The sequence below is a fragment of the Artemia sp. Qi Xiang Cuo genome, chromosome 20 (genome assembly GCF_049724085.1).
Source record: "Artemia sp. Qi Xiang Cuo chromosome 20, ASM4972408v1, whole genome shotgun sequence".
NCBI lineage: Eukaryota > Metazoa > Arthropoda > Branchiopoda > Anostraca > Artemiidae > Artemia > Artemia sp. Qi Xiang Cuo.
In genome coordinates, this window is record NC_142813.1 from 34,365,172 (window position 1) to 34,387,012 (window position 21,841).

General features: G+C 35.1%; 1 protein-coding gene across 1 annotated transcript in view; it reads left to right on the top strand.

Moving 5' to 3' along the window:
• Nucleotides 1-21,841, top strand: part of tweek (transmembrane protein KIAA1109 homolog tweek) — a 371,152-nt gene that overhangs the window by 223,843 nt on the left and 125,468 nt on the right. The window contains exons 34-40 of the mRNA XM_089106227.1: nt 2,013-2,280; nt 5,422-5,747; nt 9,076-9,349; nt 12,878-13,080; nt 15,004-15,295; nt 17,254-17,434; nt 20,196-20,354. Coding sequence (XP_088962353.1) covers nt 2,013-2,280; nt 5,422-5,747; nt 9,076-9,349; nt 12,878-13,080; nt 15,004-15,295; nt 17,254-17,434; nt 20,196-20,354 — 1,703 coding nt within the window. The remainder of the gene's footprint in view (nt 1-2,012; nt 2,281-5,421; nt 5,748-9,075; nt 9,350-12,877; nt 13,081-15,003; nt 15,296-17,253; nt 17,435-20,195; nt 20,355-21,841) is intronic.

The window sequence follows — 21,841 nt, forward strand, 5'->3', positions numbered from 1 at the left end:
ATTGCCCGTCGGGAAAACCTTCTGGAGCTGCTCAAAGGGGTGAAGGGGTGAAAAATCCTTTTTTCGTTATTTCGGTACGTTCGGAGACTCGATTCTGGTGTAAATCAACTCGCTGAAACCGAAAATGATATCACTTTTATTGTAACACTTCTCTAACTTATATTAAACTACAAAAAAATAATATTTTAATAACTCCATTGCCAAAGTAAAGGAAGTAGCTTTTCTTCCGAAGTTTTACAGAAAGATTAGATCAATGGACGCCTGAAATGTTTCGAACAGCCTGCGAAAAGCAATACAGGAAAATCTCGAACTTAAAGGAGCAGAGAAGTACCTCACTCTATTTTGCTTCGCAAGTCGTCGGGAACCTGGTTATCTGATAAGAATAAAACTTGTGGAAACTAGACTTTAGAAAAAGAAAGACTAAGCATAGACGCATAGAAACTTGAATATTCTATTCTATACGGCCCATTAAAGCTAGGTACGGTTAGGTTTCGAAAACGCAGGCTGCACAGCGCACACAACAGGATCGCCATCTATCTTCAAAAGTACCTGAATGTTATATCAGCTAGTTTGGCAGGCACATTATTATGAGTAAGTAGGCTTGATAGACTTGATATGTTGATTCATCCGTAGGAAGCTAAGCCATAGCTTAGGTCAATCAATATTGAAACAAAAGTTATTGTTGGAGGGAGGAGGGGATTGAGACATCGTCTGTTCTTGGCCAAGCTCGCTTCCTCTTCCGCATTTGTCTGCCCTGATCGGATGCCTCCCACGCCCTTAGCTTTCCATTCTTTTCGGGTGTATTTGCAGGTAATGGAATGAAAAAGCGAGGCTGCTGCGATGAGACCGGAGAACTGGGGATGGCGACTTCCTGCTGATAGTTACATCCCAGTAATGACGGAGAAGAAACCAGTTCCACAAAGTCTTCTTCAAATTATCCGCTGCAAATGCAAAACAGGCTGCGATACAGCCAGATGCACTTGCCGTAAGAATGGCATGCCCTGCACACTTGCTTGCAGAGATTGCATGGGAACAAGCTGTAATAACTCTGAACCAACATCTCTAGAAGAAGAAGAATTTTAATGTTTTGTAATAACGGTGGTTGTGCTCTTTTGTAGTGCTCATTAATGAAATGATGATTCTCAATATTATGTGATCTAAAACGATGATTATCAAAACTGTGATTTATATATAGACTTTTTAATGTTTTTGTTTTCCAACTGTAAAAGAAGCCGATAATAAGAATGATTTTTCAAGTTTCTATGCGTCTATGCCTATAGTTTCCCTTTTTCTGCAGTCTGGTCTTCACACGGTTGGTACGCTATATATATACATTTATATATATATATATATATATATATATATATATATATATATATATATATATATATATATATATATATATATATATATAACGTATATAGATTTGACAGACAGCGTACATGCCTTGCGGCTAATTAAGATCAGAAAAAATAATTAGGTGAATCTACAGATATTGCATAGTCCAAAGGGCTGAGTTGTAGACTAAGTTTCAGCAAAGAAACTATAAATTAACATCTTTGGAATTACCATAGTCTTACTGTTGTAAGTCTATATCCAGATGATCTTGCATTTGGTTTTCAAGTTTGGCTGACCAAATCAATTTTCGCTAACTTAGACTAAAATTATTCATTCGTAAATGAAACAGAAAGATACAATAGACAATAAGCAAGGCGTCAAAGAATAGCATGCCTAGTGGGCATGAGTCTGAGGAGATTATGGTTAAGCAAATTCCCACGAAACGTCTGAATTTAGATTCCAGGTGCGGTGGTCCTGCGGCAATGGCAAATTACAAGTTGCCTTGTGGTTTAGCGGGGATTGGATAAACAAAAAATAGCTCAGACAAATGTTTCTGCTCTCCCTACACACAAATTTTACAATAGAGCTTATCACTATTCAATCCGGTGTGTTCCTGTAAATGACCTTATGTTTTTCCCACTATTTAGGCTTGTTTAATTAAGTTCATATTGTAGGGTATTCAACTAACTGCAACCACAGCCACAAATTCAGCAGTTCGTCTAGAAACTGACCATCTGGAACTACAGATCTCAAATAGGGTAGAAAATGTGTCTGGAGCATCTAAGCTGAAAGCTGCTGGGAAACATATTGAGAGTTTAAAAAAACTATATATGAGCGCTTCAGTGGATTTCAATCTAAGCCTTGGACAAATTATACAGAATATACTGTTTGAAGAAGCTGAACCTGAATATATGCCTTCCGCTTTCTTTAGAACTAAAGTTGGTAAGCAACCTGTTTCATATTAACTAAGGATTTAAGAAGTATTCACATTCACATGTATTCCCTCCTCCTCCAGAAAGCCAAGGAAAGCTTATCCTTCTCTCTCTTCCTTTTGAAACCTTTCTCCTCTCTTTCCTCTTTCCTCTCTTCGCTTATCTTCCTCTCTAGACGTGAGAAGGATTGATCTGTGATTATAATTTGATATTTAATCGTCTGCCTTTCTATCAATGCATAAAGAAGAAGGTACTTTATATTTGTATGCATAATTTTTTATTTTGAAAGAATCAAAATAAATATCAGTTGAAACGAAGAGATTTTTGTCCATTGGGTATCTTGATATCCAGCTGCTGTGTAAAGTTTTGACTCCTGCCAAAAACTAGTGTTGGACTTGCCCACTTCCACTGCTCAAAGCAACATTCATAGCCAATTTGCAGGTCCATTCTGTGACTGCAAGGTCTAAAAAAGGGTACTTCACAATTGGGGCTCTCGAGAAGGAAACATATTCAGAAAACAATTTGTACTTTATAATATGCAGAAAAATTGTAGTTAACACATTTTGAAGCCGCTTCCACTATACTTACCCCCCCCCCCCAATATACAAATATATATACATTATATATTTCCATGTTTTTTTCTTGATTTATTCTGCTCTGATTGAATTTGCCGGTATTAAGTGGAAACAAGAACGATGCGTAGCAAAATGTATAGGGCATATATAATTTGGGCTGCATATTTGTATATTAAGTGAGCTGGAAGCCAAGTACTTTTTTTATTATTCATCTGTATTTGGGTCAAATTTATTGTTTATTAAATTTAAAAAAGTATATGAGGGGCTGCCCCTTCCACAACCCTCGCTCTTTGCTCTAAAGTCTTAAAGCTCTTTAAAAATACTTCCAATTAAAAATCAACGGACCTTGTGTTTGAGTAGTCTTTCCTAAAGAATCAGGACAAAAAAAAATCAAATTTTAGCGTAAAGAGTGAGGGTTGGGGAAGGGGCAGCCCCCCTGATATAAAGAATAATTCCTGTTCGTTTTAAATTTTAATGTTACTGCTTACTTTGTTTTTCAAACCATGCCAGGAAAAGATAAACCATGCCAGGAACCATGCCAAGATCACTTGAATTTTTGGGGGTAATTACCCCTTTTGTAAAAAATCAGGCACATTTTCTCAGGCTCGGAGTTTTTGATGGGTGACAATTAAATTTAATGAACCTTATATATTTGGAATCAGAATAAAAAGCCATTTTTTTATGTATCTGTTGTTTCCGTTTTTTAGAGTTGTAGTTACTATTGGGCCGAGTCGCTGCTTACTTACATTTTGTTACGCCAAACTGTTTAATATTTGCTGTTTCTTAATTAGTTTTTTTTTCCTTTTGATATTTCAAACCATTACTTCTACTTAATTTAGCCCCCTCTCTCTCTCTCTCTCTTTCTCTCTCTCTCTCTTTCTCCCTCTCTCTCTCTCTCTCTCTCTCTCTCTCTCTCTCTCTCTCTCTCTCTCTCTCTCTCTCTCTCTCTCTCTCTCTCTCTCTCTCTCTCTCTCTCTCTCTCTCTCTCTCTCTCTCTCTCTCTCTCTCTCTCTCTCGCTCTGTTTCTTTCTACTAAAACAGTCTTATCTAACATGAAAAGCCAAATCAGTGTTATTTTGACGTTAAAAACAATTTTGCGAATGAAATATTCAGTTTTTCATTTTCTTTTTCGTTTGTCTTTATTTGAGCCTTTTAGAAGCCAGATATTTCAACGTTATGTTAAAGCTTATTGGATCTAGGTACCAAACACTTAATAGAATCTTAACCTCAGTTTACAATTTCAAAAAAAAATTTAACTACAAACAAAATAATAACTAATACAAATAAAAATTTTGTTTGACCGCCCATTGGCTAAATAATTTGATTAGTTAAAATTATTCTATCAATAGATACTGAAAATGAAATAATAACTAGTTATTTTGCTTCTAATTAAGGCTATATTGCCAAACTGCCAAATAAATAAATTTTAAGATCTAAACCTATTTTATAACACTAACTGTTCAGAATATATACATTTGTAGAATAATTTATGCTTATCCTAAACCCTTCGGAGCTCTAGAAATGTTAGTATCGTAAATAAGAGGAGCTAGAATATAGTTCTGGTTTAAACCCGTAGCATTTGACTGGGGCATTTCTGCAGAAGCAATATCACCTTCACTAACAAGTTGAGACCTGTTTTTTAGGTATGACTTCAGTATATCTCTTATTCGACCTCTACTTCCACAATATTCAAGGCTAGCCAGTAAAATGAAGTGGGAAATAACGCCGAATACCTTTTTTATTTCAAGATTTATTAAGATTTCTATTAAGATTTTTAACAAGACTTTTTTAAGATGTATATACAAATCAGTACCAAAAACGACCAACATTAATTTAGGTATGTAGCAATAATAATTTATTTCAATATAATTTTTTTCAGTCAGTTTGAATTAGTATATTCTATAAAACATTTCAGGGACATTCTTCATTCATTTTTAACACATTAGCAATTGCAAAAAAAAATCGTAAATTTCCTGTCACTGTCAGTATTGGTGCGTTAGAATCCTTAGAAATTCGCAATCAATTTCGAACTGGTGTATATTATTGCCTTGGCCTTGGCCAAGCTCGTCTCTAAACAAAAATAGATGAAAATCGAGGATCTATAGTTTGAGAGTTAATGTGAAAAATTGTCTGCTCTTGACGCCCCGAATTGCGACACCAATCAATGCTGTAAAATCGTTAATGTAATTAAAGAAGAACAAATGTTTTGCGGTTCTCTTTACGATTTCATTATTGTTAAGCGTCATTTTTGGTCTGTATAGTAATCTGATTGTCAAAACAATCATTGTGCTGTAATCTAATACTGTATATAGCGTCATCCAATATCATAAAATCATCTAACAGTCATTAAATAGTCTCTTTAAAGTTCCGACCGTTAGCTGTCGACCTTATTAATGCCGTTTTATTATATTGATATTCTTGTCTAGTCTCAAGTTATGCGGTGTTTTCGGAGCATTAATTATTTTTATTGTTTTGCGAGTAATTTGCTTAATTTCGTTTTGGTTTTGGCTTTGGGCTGAGTCTCTGTTTTTTATTCTTTTTAATTCTTTATCTCAGTTTTCTTTATTTATTTATAGGTTTCCGAAACGCTCTTGAAAATCAAGTTGGAGAAAATGAAGGATCTGGTGAGGAAGTTCTTCTTTTATCCTTGATTCGTCCTTTAATCTATCTCCAGCCTGAGGCAGTTGACAAAGCAATCCTTGTCTGGCTAAATTACAAGAATGCTTATGAATATTGGAAAGAACAGCGCTCTGATCTTGGAAGAGATTCAAACTTCTCTGCAGATCTATTCATCGATCGAATGATGTCTCAGAAACGTGTTGAAGAAGTTGATCCAATGTTTCTTGAAGTATCTGTTGACGACATGGGAATATGCCTTCCTCTCCAACAGTTAACGTCAATGGTGAGTTAATATATAGCGTAAATTTATGATTAATATAGCTAACTGTTATTCGCAAAATAACCAAAAAAGTTGCAAATTTCAAAACCATTTTAAAGACGCATAGACTTAAAGGCTACACGTTTTTGAGCTGATCATTGAGTGCTTGACAAAGCTTATGGACTTGTGTTTACCGCGTTCTCTACGTCTCACATTACCTACCACATTGCCACATTACCACATTACCTATTTACGGCGTTCTCTGTCAATATTGACAAAACCTGGAATCCTAATTAGTCTAGTTTTTACAAATAATTCAAATAGCCTATGAAATATAATATGTATTTTTCTACATACTTTTATCTTGAGATACATATTCTGTGACATTAAAGAGCTAAGATATAAATGCCTTGAAAAGTGATAGGATACACTAGAAAGATTAGACAGCAGGCTCTACAGAGAAAATATCCAGCTGACGTTTTGATTGCCATACTCAAAATGATTGTCGATCCTATTGCTGTCAGAGCCTATAGCTTTATTTATACTATATGGTATAACTGTGTCCAACTAAGTTATTATTTTTTTCATTGCAATCGTAAATTAAATGCCACTTTGAAGTACGAATACTAATGATCTGGATTTCTTCATTTTCACAAAAAAAACAAAAGAAAATAAAAGTAAAAATGGTGTTTATATTGAGAACTTTGTTAATCATTAGTTTTTGGGAGAGTAGCTAACCTTTTTTTTTATTTGGGTTTATTTCTTTGAATTTTTACATTTATTTGCAGTTGTTTTATTCCGCGTTGATAGCTTTTTAATTTTTCCAATTTGGGCTTTGTTTCATTTTGATATCCAAGTTGTTGTTTTTTTTTGTCTTTTTATTTATTTTACATTTTTTTGGGTCTAAATCGATCCCATTTTCCCTCAGAATATATGAACTAGCTTTTTTTGTGGGGTGGGGGGGGGTTCTTCCTCCAAAATAGCTGAAGAAGGGAAGCAGTTGTCTTCTCGAAATATCTATTTTTGTTGCTTTCAGTATTTTCATTGGCTTTATAAACCCATTTTCCGATTTCTTCTCTCTTGTTTTTTTGTAAGGGCAGACCAATATGGTTTATGAAATCATTTTCTTCATTTTCATCAATTCACACAAAAAAAAAATTAATTTAATCGCATCATTAACACCGTAAAAATGAAGACAACTAATAAAAATAAAAAAAAAACTAGAAAAAAAAAACTAGACTATGATCTTCACAAGAAACCCGTTCTCATCCTGCATCTTGACTAAGGTGAAACTTTTTGATCCATGATATAAGTGAAGGAACGGATTCAGAACCCTAAAGGCTGCCCGGGTAGCCTGTTACAGAGAGTTACACTCAAGACAAAACACATGAGCTGACATCGCTGTATATCTCTTCTCAAATACTAGTTTATCCGTATTCCTAGTATGAAAAGAATAATAATTAGAATCAGCAGAAAATATATCTAAAGGATAGGCTTGTGGAACACCATTCAAGGATTGGTATACAAGTGTTAATAACTAGTAATCCCGCAAATGGTCAACATGCAAAAATTTTAAGTGGCAATTAGTTTATCCCTAAAATTAGTACAAAGTCCAAGAGGTGAAGCGCTTTATTCTGAACTGTGTGTATTTTTTTATAATTAGTATAAAAGCTATTAGCCCAAAGGGCAGACTCATATACAATATGTGGTTGGATAATCTTACAATAAATAATCTTTAACTCAGGAACTGGGAACAAATTACAGAAATGTCGAAGCGTACTTAGGAAATAGGAAACAGGTCAAAAATGTATCTTATAAAAGAGTCTTTTCAGAAAACTTCAAAAACAAAAAAATGAAAGAGGGTCACAATACGTTAAATAAAATTTCAAGTTTACTTACACATAGCTTCATTGGGACCATTTATTTAATATTGTATATCTCAAATAGTGAGTGGGTATATCTTTTTAGCGCTAGGTTTTTTAATCCTGTTACCCTCGTCTTACATTTCTAGAGCTCAGGTTCTATCTGGGTACTTTTGAACCCTCATCAAAAATTTTGTTAAGTATTTGATTAAAGTTTTTCTTATTTTTTTTTACTATGTTTTCAGTGAAAAATGTGATTAAGAAAAGCTTACGTCTTACCCTAGGGACACATAGCTGATTTTTGCATCAAAAAATTGCCATTTTGATTTTTTTGTAAGTTGAGATTCCTTCTCGTTGGAAGTTCATCTGTCACAATAGTTGAACGACTGTATTGAAACATTTCGATAGCGCTGTTGAAAAACACACCCGTACAAAGAAAATAAATTGTTTTATACACAAACCCATTTTCCAGCTTTGTCTTCTGTATTTTAATTGACGGACTGAACTGATTTGATATGAGCAACTGTGTGCTTTGCTGTGTCCAAAGTGATTGAGCTCATTTGCCTCAGACAAAAGGCTGTGTCGCTCCATCATCTGGCATAAAACGTACAAGATATTGAATAAAATTTTTCTTGGCACAAGACATACTGAAATTTAAAAAGTGATTATCGAAAATCGTGAAAACGTTCAAACAATATGTATTTTAGAACATGATATTTTTTCTCACATGTAGTGCGTTTGGTGCAATCCATACTGTAACACTTTCTCTTTTTCTTCATTAAACTCTTGTGGTACTCTTCGTATCCGTAGTAGGAATTGTAGGAATAGAAAGCTAATGTATGTTCATGAGGAAGCTCATAAAAGCTCAGGGTATGTTGCCGTCCACATCTTGATGGATAAAGCCTGTTTTGAGATGGAAAGGACTTTCGTACAACAACTCATTTAACTGAGTTCATATATTAAACTTTGACTGAAAGACTGTCTGTTAAAATTCGTCAAACACATATAGTTAAGTCTAGTCCTCAGTATATGTAACTTACAACTTTTTTATATGTGTACAAAGCCAAAGTATCGTGGTGTATCATAGTTTTCTGGTTGTAAACTGAAAAAAAATACGGTTTTATTCAAATTCAAGTTAGACCTTGAGAGATCTTTCAAGGTTACTTTGGAGTGGGTGGAATTTCCTCTGTATGCTACTACCTGCTTTGGATAGCTTATTTGGTCTACATCAGTATGGAACACGTTTCAGATTTTCTTAGAACAGTACCTTCAATTGGGAAGGGGGACTGGGGCATGTCCACCTTTATTTTGATAAATACTTTTTTCGGGGTAGTTTCATTAAAAAATGCCTTTTTGGTATTTTCTTATAAATGACAAGTCTCCTCACCTAGATTCCGAAAAATACGTTTTGCCTCCTCTCCCCCTAAATTTTCGTTAGTTGATATCCCTGTCTCAGTAAGTATTTAACATAATTTGTATGTACTTTCTAGGGAATGAAAAATCTCAACAACACTTGTAATGAGATAGAAACAACTAGTGCCGCCGTGTTGACACTAGAGAGCTCAAAAATCTCGGCTTGCATAGCTGGATGTTTCGTTAGCAAAGGTGAATTCGGAAATATTTGTTTACGGTTTGATGACGACTTCGCTTTAAATTTTGACGATTGGAAACCAGATACGACGAGAAGCCTTCCGATGAATCGATGTGTTGTATCACGAGGGACTTATGAAATTTGCAGTAAAACAATTCCCCAGCAGCCTGATGGTAGAGTGTATTTAATTTTTGAAATTCGAACGTTCATAATATCTAGACTATTGCTCTCGCAAGATTCAAGCATTTTAATTCAGGAAATCTTAAGGTAAAATTATGTAGGATTAACTAAAATTAAGTTTAAAGTTAAAAGATATTTCTTTAAGCTGTGATATAAGGTGTAAACACAATTTCCTTAATGATCTGACTTAAGACCATTTCAGGAATAAAGTTGATTGACTTCTTGACAATAATACAATAGACACGCCTACAAGAAGTCTTTTTTCATCTCATTTTTTTGTTCTCTTTTATGAAAAAAATGTTTTATAAAAAAGTAAAAAGTGAATAATAAAACCTAAAACGGGCAGAGACATTTTTCAATGAATAGTTTAGTATTGAGAGGAGGTCTAGGTTTATTTGCTTTAAGAAGTTATAGGCTAGTAGGGATGATAAGACCAAGGGAGAAAATTCTAAGTATGCCCAGAGTAAGATAACAAAAGCAGCATGTTTAGAAGCTCTGAGGATCCCAAAGAGTGTTACGTGGCCATCTCAAATAAAGAAGATATTGGATGAATGTGGATTTTCATAGCTATGAAATGGTGGGCTAGGGATTGGATTAAAGGAAGGAGAAGTTGCAAGTAGGGTCAGGGAGAGGTTAAAGGACCATGAGATCCAGGTGTGGCATGCGCGAGTGAATTAGATCGGATCACTGGAGTTATATGCAAAAGCTAAGGAGCAGCGGGGAGAAGAATTGTATTTTAAGGCGGGGCTTCAAAAGATGCAGTCAAAGTTTATTATTTGTGTTAGGTCAGATGGGTTACCACTAGGTGAGAGAAGGAAGTATATAGGAGGGGTTAGGCAAGCTTCTGGTCCTTATTTCTGTCCCATGTGCGGGAAAGAGGAATATATGGTTCATTTTGTGGGGAAGTGTAGTGAATTAATAGATTTAAGAAAATAATTGTTTGGGGTTGAGGTTTGGGAGAGAGATGAGATAATAAATTTATTAGCAAGGAAAGATATGGGAGGTATAAAGAGATTCGGAAGGTTCCTGACGATGGGTATAGAACGTAGAGAAAGGTTTTTTGAAGATTAGGGGTGAGGGTGATAGTTCACTAGCCTAGATTATACTTTTGTGCCAATTTATGTTTGTATGAAAGTGACTTTGTTTTTGTGACCACGGACAAAGTCCGTGGTCACTTTGTTTTTTCGTGTCAATAAATTATATTCTACATGACTTTAGCCGCCGGTCTTTTTGACGTTAGTCCTTTTACTTGCAATAAATTTTGATGTGTAGAGATAAGGGATTTCACTTTTGCTACAGCATTATAGGTTTTCTGTTGGATCAAACTGAAAACCTAGTTGGTGGTACTGTAATTGATTAGCGAAATCTCATCTTGATGATGAGGGATAGGCTTAACTATTATTCTGAATAGAAAAGTTTGACTACAAAAATGAGGTGTTGAAAGCATGTATTGGTGAACACAAGTTTACAATAGTCGCGTGAGAATAATTTTAGAAATATAAAGTATAAGCCAGGTCAGATCTCTTGATCACCAGGGGTCTCATTAAAGGTTGATAATCAGAAGGAAATTTATAGGCTTTCGAAAGCAAACATGTTTGAAAATATGCAGATTTTATAAAAACCTAATCCTAATGATGAGAGGTAGGTTTAAACTTGTGCTCTGTGTAGACAGAGGCTAAGGCCCAGGGTGTTTTTTCACAGTTGAGAAGGATTGGAAGAATAAGAAAGATAATTCTGTGAACCAACACTAGAAAATTGGAAGCTACAGTGATGACACCGGTCAAGTTTGGTTCTGAAGCGTCGGCACTCTGAAAGAAGGGGGAGGATTTGCTAGATGTTTTCCAGAGAAATTGCCTACAGATTGTTTTGGGTACCCGAGTAACTGACCGTATCTCCAACAGTAGGCTTTACGAAAAGTGTTGTTCACTTCCGCTTTCTAGCGCTATAATGAGAGAAAGGCTGAGATGGCTAGGCACGTTGTACGGATGAAGGATGCCAGATTGTCAAAGATTGTCCTTTTCGATCAATCGCCTAAGGCCAAGACGATCATCGATCTTCCTCGTCCAGGCGGGAAGATGTCGTAAGGAAATATTTAAGGGAAATCGGAACTTCCTGGGAGGTTGTAAATAGGGAGGCTTTGAATAGATTGGGATGAAGGAGGAGCTTGCGTAGCTGTGTTGGCATCAGGAGGCTTGGTGCTGCAGTGAGTAGTTGGTAGTAGTAGTAATACAATGTAGACAAATGGGCGATTTTCTTGGTTTGAGCTGCAAAATTAAGGTGTTGAATACATGTATTGGTGAACGTAATTTTACACTAGTCGCTTAACCATAATTTTAGAAATATAAAGTATTAGCTGGGTCAGGTCTCTCTATCGTCAGGGTTGTCATGAATGGTTTAACAATCAAGGCTTTTGAAACCAAAAATGTTTGCAAATATATAGATTTTATCAAGATAAACCGATTTTAAATAAACAAGACTCGTTTATGCAATTGTAAGGTTTTCTATGAATATCTCAATTGTTATAAGAATTACGTAAAGAAAATCAGGCTCCTAACCCCACTTATATTCATTTATAATAGGCTATAGGCAGCATGAATTGTTCAGAGCTGCTTGCGCTTTCTCTTCCATGTCACTAGCAAAGTTTCCTTCAGGTTTCTTTTCAGAGCTTTTTTTTTATTTGGGTTTTCTTCGTTAAGAAAGTATTATGCTCAAGTTAGTTGTGGTGGTTCAAAACCACAGTTGTGGTTGTTCCGGTGTATTTCTTTCTTTCTTTTTTTTCAGTGTGATCAATGGTGCTTTATTCATCAAAATTGCTCTTGTCCTCTTCACAGTATCGCATCTGTGACAATACAACAATTGATTTGCATGCTGAGGATAGACAAAAATATTTTGAGGAAAATTCTTCTTCTTCTGTAAAAATTAAAATTCTTTAAAAATTCTTCATCTTTATTTTTGTGGAAGACCAAAACTACCTTATAAACTTGGCCTTCCAAATTATGTACTAGACATTCACCAATGAAAATTTCATGTTTTCATCTGAGGGAAGTAACACTTCCGGTTTATTTTTAAGTTGGCGAGTCTTGAAGTCACCTCATGAAAATTAGCCTGTCAAACCTGAAATGTGACATAAATAATGCCAAACCCTTAGAAATTGTCACTACCAATGGTGGAAACCTAGGAATAAAAATGTGACATAAATAGTGCCAAACCTTTAGAAATCGTCACTACCAATGGTGGAAACCTAGGAATAAAAAAGAATGTCCATGGGAAGGCACGACTACGAAATTGAAAGTTTTTAATTCAGTTTCAGACACATCACCAAGCAAATGGGCATACACTTTAGAGGGGAGGGGGCTAGGGAATTAAAATTAATGTTTACAGTAAATTATGAAAAGCTGTTAAAAAAATATGGACAAAACGCAAAAATCACGAAACTTTTGGGGTCTTTGGGCTTCATCCAGTCCCATCCCTCCCTATATGAGAGTCTGCACATCACTTAATAGTAATCAAAAACTCTTTAGGTGGTAATGTCAAATGGTTTCTGAACGTTGGTTGGCAAATGGAAGGCTTAGATGCTCATTTAGACATAAACATTGGCCGACAACTTGCAGCTCTTGGGAGGACTTTAACAAGACTTACGGAAGGAGAAGAAGAAGTCATTTTAAGCACAGCACCGTCTACTGAAGATGAGGCCGAAGAAATCGAAAACGTAGAAAGTTCAAAGGTAATACTTTGACTCTAAGTGTAAAGATTTCCCTAACAACGTAGTAGAATTCCTAATCGGCCACCTAAGAACACCACAGCTATGAACACTCATTTTCCACATCATTCCACAGCTCCCACTCATGAGTCTCTCGATTCCTTCAAATAATTTTTATTGCCTTGATGCGCCCTATTATAAGATATTCTATTTTTTATTCGTTCCAACTGAAAACTAAAACGTAAAGGCCAAATTAAAAGAATTAAATTTGTCTGTGTTCAAATGTTAAATAACAGAGATCCTTTTTTTCAAATTCAAACGGCAAAAGGTTTTTTTTTGCTTTGATGGTATAGGAATCATAATTTTTTTAGCCCCGTATTGGTAAAAAATAATGCACAATAATTTTTGATTAGGTAAATAATTGCTTTCCAGACACAAAGCTCTTTAATATTTAAAGAAAGTAGTATAGCCAGGTGAGTGAAACCTTCAGAAACTCAATATCAATTTAACAAGGTGCCTGAAAATTTTTTCCTCTTAGCTCACTGCTTTTTGAAAATATTGAACAAGATAGTATCCGAATGATCCAAAATTCTTTTATGACAGAATTTAATTGCACTGCAAAATTTTCCACCGGCGCATAATGCTTGTTTTTATGCAGTTCTCTTAGATTGTTAAAATAAGAGTTCTTTTGAAATTCTCTTACAATCACTATTCGTATAATTTGATAGCTGACCTGCAAGTTGTAAGCTCTATAAAAGAAACCCCAAAAAATGTTTTCAGAAAATAAATTGCTTTTATCAAGTTGTGGCATTAATCTGATAGCAAAGGGGATTTGAGATTATCTTGTATTTGATTTTTGCTTATTATCAAGGATTATTTTCCATGTATTCTATTAGGTACAAGCATTGATATTGGGTACATTAGTACGAGTATTTTATTGAATAATATCCGTGTTGTCTATGTTATGTCTAAAGGTTATACGTAACATTTTTACACTTGTAAGATAACTCACAAAACTATTTGCTCAAATGCTTTCTAAGGGAGGATTAGCAGGGAAAGAGTGATTGAACATACATTGCGCTGCTGATCTTACCTTTGAGATCTGCTTGACAATGATTTTTCAACAATCCTTTGTGTCAATGGTTTTGGACCTTTGTGTCAGTGGTTTATTTGATGGACGAATGGCCAACAGAATTATTTGTCAAGGTTCCAGAAGGGCAATTATTCCAGAAGCGACAGGAAAATGACAGGAACGACCTTTGTGGGTGAAAATGGCGATATTTTACGGACCGTTCAAATGCCTTTGCTGGTCTTGCAAATTTTTAACGCGAGAATAATACTAGAATTACTTAAAAGGAGACCTGTCACGATTGAGACAGACATAGGGCTCAAAATGATTTTGTATAGTCCATGGTAATTTCCATTATTCAGCTTTACATCTGCAGTTTTAACAGACTTTAGTATTTAGATACAAGAAATAACTACACTTGTTGAAAGATTAAAAATTTTTATTTTTTCTTTCCTGTGAAATTATAAAAATTTGAGATACAAAATGACATTCAAAACGAAGATTAGGGAACTTAAAAATACTCTGAGAATATAATTCTTGTTGCATTTGCTGCCCTACCTTACAAGCATTTTCCTTGGTAGCATAATAAGATAAGAAGAAGACGAAAACACGGGACTAAAAAAAACAAAATTAAAGTAAATATTTAGTGTGTATGTAAAACATTACAAGTTAAAATAAAGACCGTAAGTGTAAAATAAATAAAAAATATAATAAATGCATGATGCCATGACTATTGCCCGTACCCCAAAAAATGAAATGTGCAACCCTCAGAGTTGATTTAAGAACGAACAGTACTACCAATAGTAGTACTTAAGTTTGTTCGAATCCGTAACTGAACCTTAAAACATCAATCTCCAAGTAGATCTTATTTTTTCTAGTATTATCTGGGCGTTGAACTTCGAAGACCGAGACAGTTGACAGTTGATGGAGGTCGAAATAGTCGCCAGCCCGGCTCTTCCGTCGCAAAAAGAAGTACGATGATAATCAAACATGCAGTAATAGCACAAGAGAAGCTAATAAAGGAATTGAAAGCAAGTGGGGCATCAACAAAGAGAATTGAAGATGAAGCCAAAAAGCTGCAAGAACTAGAATCACTTGCCGTGAAACATATTAAGCGTAACATAGCAAAGAAATCAAAGAGAGGAGGTGACAAGTTGAGTGAAATTAAAAGTAAGCCGTTGAGTCTCCATTCCTTCAACTTCTTAGCTACTCTCTAGGGCATTTGTCTGCTGAAGTGGCTTTGTCTCTTCTCATCTCTCCCTCTCACCCTCACATGAAGAATAAAACTTGGGGGTTATGCTCCCCCCTTGCCTCCCAAGCATCCGTTATACAGGCTTTCTACACGCCTTTTGAATCATGACGATTTAGTGATTATTCGGAAAAGGGTTTCTGGAGCCGTAACATAGCAAAGTGAGTAGGCATATGAAATATCAAAGAAATCAAAAAGACGAAGCTTCAAGACACGTGTAATTACGAGTAAAATATATACTTGCAATTTATTGATACAAAATTTTAGCGTGACCCTGCAATTTCATCTATTTTATTTTATTATAAGCTTTAAGACGCAATGCAAAGCAAAATCAAATTTACCATTAAATATTTAGAAACGGACCTTGCTAAAGTAACTGCCTCATGCTTTATGTTTTGCAAAACTTATGTGCTGCATAATCAATGTGTGCTGCCGATCAATCTGGCATTGCCATTTTTTAGAAACAAGCCTAATTTTCCAGATGTGATTTTCAATAAGTGTTGGAATATTAGCCAACATGTATCAATGGCCTATATGAAATATGGGATGGAACTTGCGTTTTTAAGTAAATACTCTTTCGAAGAATCGTCAGTGTTTTCCTGGAAAGCATGATATTGGGATTTCGGAAAATAGGAGATATGACGTAATTTTTAGCATTGGGAAAACTTTCAACTTGCAAGCACCTTAAAAGTAAAAATCATGTTATCTAACATGGACTCATCAAAACGATTGCGGTTCATTGCTGGCCTCTGGAGAATAACTGTTGACACATTCAGAGCACTTCATGCTTTCAACATTTTAAGATTGGTGAATTTTCTTGTAACTTCCACGAAAAATGCAGTTTTAACCGTACGGTTGCTAATTTAATATTACGGTTGCTATTTTGCGATACGATATATTGCCTTAGCGGGTGCCTATGTGTAACAAGTAAATTCACCAAGGACGGAGATTTAATGATTTATCTGAGGGAAAAATACCCTTTCTGCCTCCCCCTCTGTCTTTTCCTCTATTTTATTCTTTATACCTCAGTCTTATTTGCTCCTTCTCCCCTTGTTTTATGGCTATTTTCTATTTTTTCGTAAAAAGTATTGAAAAACATAAGCTTAGACAACGAACATACAATGAAACACGGTGCTGTTGCTTCAGACTAGCTACAAAATATTGAATGGGCTCAGTTTTATTATTCTCTTAACATAAGCACAAAAACTGATTTAATTTGAACATATTACCTCTTGATTATATTACCTCTTTTGATTTCCATAATATATTTTTTATGTATAGTAAATTTCATTCTCGATTAGTTTTTAGCTTATTTGTTTTTTTCTAGTATTTCACTTCTGCGGAATTGTTTTTATTTTTCTTTACTTGACATGAGAAGGAAAATTAGAACTCAAAGCTGTTCTGATTCAAATTATCAGCAAAGCAACTTGCCATAAAAGAGTGCTTTACTAAACAAGCTATGGTTGTACATCGATGCACATTATTGCACATGTGGATCGATGTAGAGACAGCTTACCGATTCCAGTTCCTCAAGTTGCCATGACGTTAGGGTCTATACGAAAAGTATTTTTGATTATTGGACAGATTGCCGAAGATTGTTCTTTTCGGCCAACCGTCTAGGGCTAAACGGAAAGCAGGTCGTCCTCGTCTGGGGTGGGAGGACGTCATATATAAAGATATAAAGGAAATAGAAACCTCCTGGGATGGCGTAAAAAGGGAGGCTTTGAATAGATTGGGATGGAGGAGGAGCGTGCGTAGCTGTGTTTGCCTCAGGCGGCTAGGTGCTGCGGTACGTTGTTAGTAGTAGTAGTAGTTGTTGTTGCCTGTACAAGTTCTATATAAAATACACTCTCCAGTTCAATGGGCACTCTTTTCGTAGGTAAGTCGGTGTCTGGTGCAGCAGCAATTCCTAAGGAGGGATACTCCACAGGAAGGTCAAGATCGGCTTCCCTTTATGTGGCTTCATCTCATCAAGGCAGTGTTCCTGACTTGAATCAGTCAAAAACAAAATCATTTCATATTCCTCCAATCAGAATTCTTTCCGAAAATGATGATGAAATGTAAGTAAAATTTGATAAATTTTTGTACTAACTTAATGGGATATTGGAATATTTAAGGTATCGTGTTTAAAAAGTTGAGAACCCTAATCTCAACCTAAATATCAACCAGTGCTTTTTTTTATCCAGATCCTATTGAAATCTTGATTGCTGTTTCACAATAATTCTCTAAAATTTCAATATCAAGTTAAGTATGATTGGCAAGTTTTAACTATTTGCTGTTTCACCTATGTTATATTCTTAGGATAATTCCCGTTTTTTTTCATAAGATGTGAACTTCAGACGCGTGCAAAACTTTGATAAAAATTTACTCAATATATTTCAAATTCTTTGATTCAGGTATTATTTCAATATATGCTAGGCTATTAGGTGAAGGAGGTTTCAGGAGTTAAGGCCGCTGAAGGAGGTTGAAGTGTCAGGAGCTAAGGCCATGGGTTTCTTTTCAAGATCTTTAGGAATAGGAGAGCCTTTACAATGAATATTTTGTAAATTAAGAGACCAGACGAAATGACATAGTGTAGCCTAATATTCCAGATAGTACAATATCTCCATCGTAGTTTGGTATTACCAGGCATGAATAGATAAAGAATTGAAGGTCGTAGGCCTGAAAATACCTGTGGAGGGTGCCAAATTTTGTTAATTAAAGCGGACGACCAAGACCTAAAAGGGCTATACTAACCAAGACGGATCTGGCTTGCACAAAGCCTCCGTTTAACTGAAGGTTCTGGGTACTTCTTGCTGTACGATAGTACAGTATACGAGGCTATATGCTGTTTAAAATAAAGAGTGTTTAGTGTTTCTTGACTAACGCTGACGGGTTTTTCTACCTTCTGGAGGCCTTAATATTTTCTCAGTTTAAATAGTGCATACATTTTGACTTGGAATGGAACGGCATTGAAAGAGAAATACCGTATCAACTTTAGAGATAGACAAAATAGTTGAGGTCAGATTCGGCTAAATTTCTTCTATCAATTCATCAATCGATTTATTTATAGAAAAACTAAAACAAAATTACAGAAACTTAGACCCTCACAAAGGCTCTTTGGTCTGTGAGAGTGGGAGACTAAACATTACATTAAGTAAAAGCATTAATAATGGTCATATTTTGTCACTAACCTAGGTTCACACTATATATTTAGCATGGAACTTTGTTGTTGAAGAACGGAATAAGTGACACCCACTAGCGAGAACATGGTCTTTGTTCTTTGTTGTATTTATTTTGTATTAACCTTTTGGCTAACGAATTTAGAAGTTTTTAGCCAGCCCTGTTCGGAGTTTTCGGCTTTAAAGCATGAAATTAGTGGTATAGAATTTACTTATTCCTGTAGGAACGATAGACTATTTTGGAAGGAGGTATGACTAATCAATGAAGCAACTTTTAAGTCTTTCAGATTAATAATCTCAGAGCTTATAATAGGATTCTGTTTTTTCGTTTTATGACTAAAAAGTAGAAGGTATCGGACACAGAGGTATGTCTCTCTTGAGCTGACCGACGAGACAGCAGTGACTTGGGCAAAGAAGAGCAATACCTTGGATAGAAATGTGCTAATTTCCTTAGGGGACATTAATGGTAAAAATAGGGCAGCTTAGCTTAGGATGGATAGGCATAAGAAAGAAAATGAGAATGGTGATTGATAGGTATTTCCTATGCTTAAGCAAATGCATGTGAAAATCCTTAAATGTATCCTAAATCCTTAATGCTATCCTACTCAAGACACTCAGGGAAATTTTTTATTCAAAAGCAGAGCTTTATGTGCCGAAATAATGATTTTTAAAGAGTTACATAAGGACAGATTTTGGGTTAATGGGCCGGGGAGATTCAAAGAGTTCTCAACAGATAAGATTCAATAAATGAGTTGATGTGTAATTTTAGTACTAAATTCACTCGGGTTATTTAAATAAAACCCGAGGGGAATTCATTGCGGAAATTGCTTAGGGGAGTTCCCTTCTCCACCCTTTGTGTTCAGGAATGCTTGGTGATGTAATTATAAAAGTAAAACTTATACCTTCTGGTTTGGCCTGGCTTTTTTTTGCATAAGAAGCCCATAAGACACGGTCTATGGAAAATTTACATGGAAGTTGAAGGAATTCAATTTAAGTAATTTCTATTAAAACCAAAAGTTTCTTTGATGCTTATTTTAGGCATAAGATCAAATTCAGCATAATTAATTGACTGCAGCATCTTACAAGCCAGAATATTTTCATTTTGGATTAGCTAGGCATTTAACCCTCAACCAGATCAGAGCTCCCGCAGTTGAGATCGTCGCAGCTGGGGGACGCAGCTGTGGAATCTATCAGTTTGATCTAATTTTTTACTTTGTTTTGGCTTTTTTGTTTATATTTGATTCGGGGCTGGGGGGCGGGCGCAGTAAATAATTTTTCTCCGGGCACCTCCAACCCTAGGAACGGCTATGCCTGTAAGTTGTTGTGTGTGAAGGATATTTGCCCAATGTGTGGGCTACTCACCATACTAACCACACAACTAGTGATTATCTTGTTAAAAGAAAGAACTTCATGGAGATCAGTTGACATAGGGAGCGATCTGCCAAAAAAAATTAATCACCCAGACCTTCATCTTCAGTTTCCATAAGATATATTTCAACCGTTTTAAAGATGGTAATAATAAAGAAAACCTGTGTGTCAGTGTCATTACTGACGTTGAGGAATTTCCAGTATATATAAATACATTATAGAGGATTAACATATTTAGAGGAATTCGGTACTAAGGTGATTATTCTTTTTAAAAGAGAATTATCCATTTTAGCTCGTTTGAAGAAGGTTCAGTGAGTGGAATGACTTCTCGCCTTTCTTCCTCGCGTTTTCAGAGGTCACACACCGTTACTTGTTCATCCCTTGGTCCACATAGAGGTAGCATTCCTGACTCCGAAGACGATGTTGACGAGGACCAATCAGATGATGATTTGTAAGTGCCTTCGTTCATCACAAGCAAATTTTAAATATTCCTGTTAATACTACACGTTTTCTAATGGTCGAAAAGGGACATATATTGTATTTGTTAAATTAATGCCACTAAACGAAAATATTGCTTAACAATAGATAATTTCGGAGACCACACTGCCTTTCCATGACGATAAAATAAAAGTTCAAAATAGGGATAAAATCCTTTTTAATAGACAATGTATAGAAATTCACAAAAATACCTAGTATTTTTGTGAATTTCTATACACTGTCTATTATAAAGAATTTTATCCCTATTTTGAACTTTTATTTTATTGCTTAACAAAATCTCTAACAATCTGTGTTCACCTTTTTGGATTAGTCGAAGACTGTTAAAAGTTTTCAGATAGCTTACTTCGTTGAAAAGGCCTCAACAATGGGCTCAAATTTAACTCCGAGAAACTCTGAGATTCAAATTTAATCGGAGTCAAATTTAACTCTGAGAAATTCCGAGAAACTCCAAGATTCAAATTTAATCGGAGTCAAAATTAACTCCGAGAAACTCGGAGAAATATGTTTTATTGAAACCGTTTGCTGCTACACCCACTTAATGTAGTGGTAAATTGTGGTTGCGGTAATTTGTCCTTAAATGTTGCAGATCATATAATTTAAACTGTGCTTCCAATTAATTCCTCCCTCAAGTGGATATGACAGTTTTTACTAGAGTATATTCTATGCTGCATCTGCGCTGTGTATGCTACATTAAGTAAAGCTTCGTTTGAGCAGAATACAACTGTTTCATTTCGTAACTTAGTTGCCACCACCAATATTCTACAGCAGTGATTCCCAAAGTAGGCGTTACCGCCCCCCTGGGGGGCGCTGCAGGAAACTAGGTGGGTGGTGATGGGCACAGGTGCATTTCGGAGGCGATGATTAGCTGTAGGGGAGTGGTAAAAGCATAAAAGAAAAAAGAAACAATTAGAAAAATGTTAACACTTATAACACATTTATAAATAAAATAATGTAAGTTAAGTTAAGATTTGTGAATGTGGTCATTTGTTAACACGGTTTCGGTTTTTTTCTTCTTCACTTAATTTATTTTAACTTATTCTAAATTAACGAATTTATAAATCGACTAATATATGTGATAGTAATAATAATATAAAACAAAACAGAAAAAATTAATACGTTAAAAATACCTCTTTCATTTGAAGACTAGATGACTAAATTTTAAAATGTAAAATTGTAAAGTAAATATTATTTTCATAAATTTATATATGAAACAAGATATCACAAATTTGAAACAAGAAGAAGAAGTATTTTAAAATATATCAACATGCAAAATAACCTTACCACGCAATTCCAATAAATTGGAGGAAGAAGAAGAAGAATGCAACATAACCTTAAATTCTTACTGTTGCTATCACGCAAGTTACTGTGATTGATGTTTGTTAAAGATATGTAATAAATAGTGCGACTATAATTTGTCAGCATTATTATTTTTTGATGTAA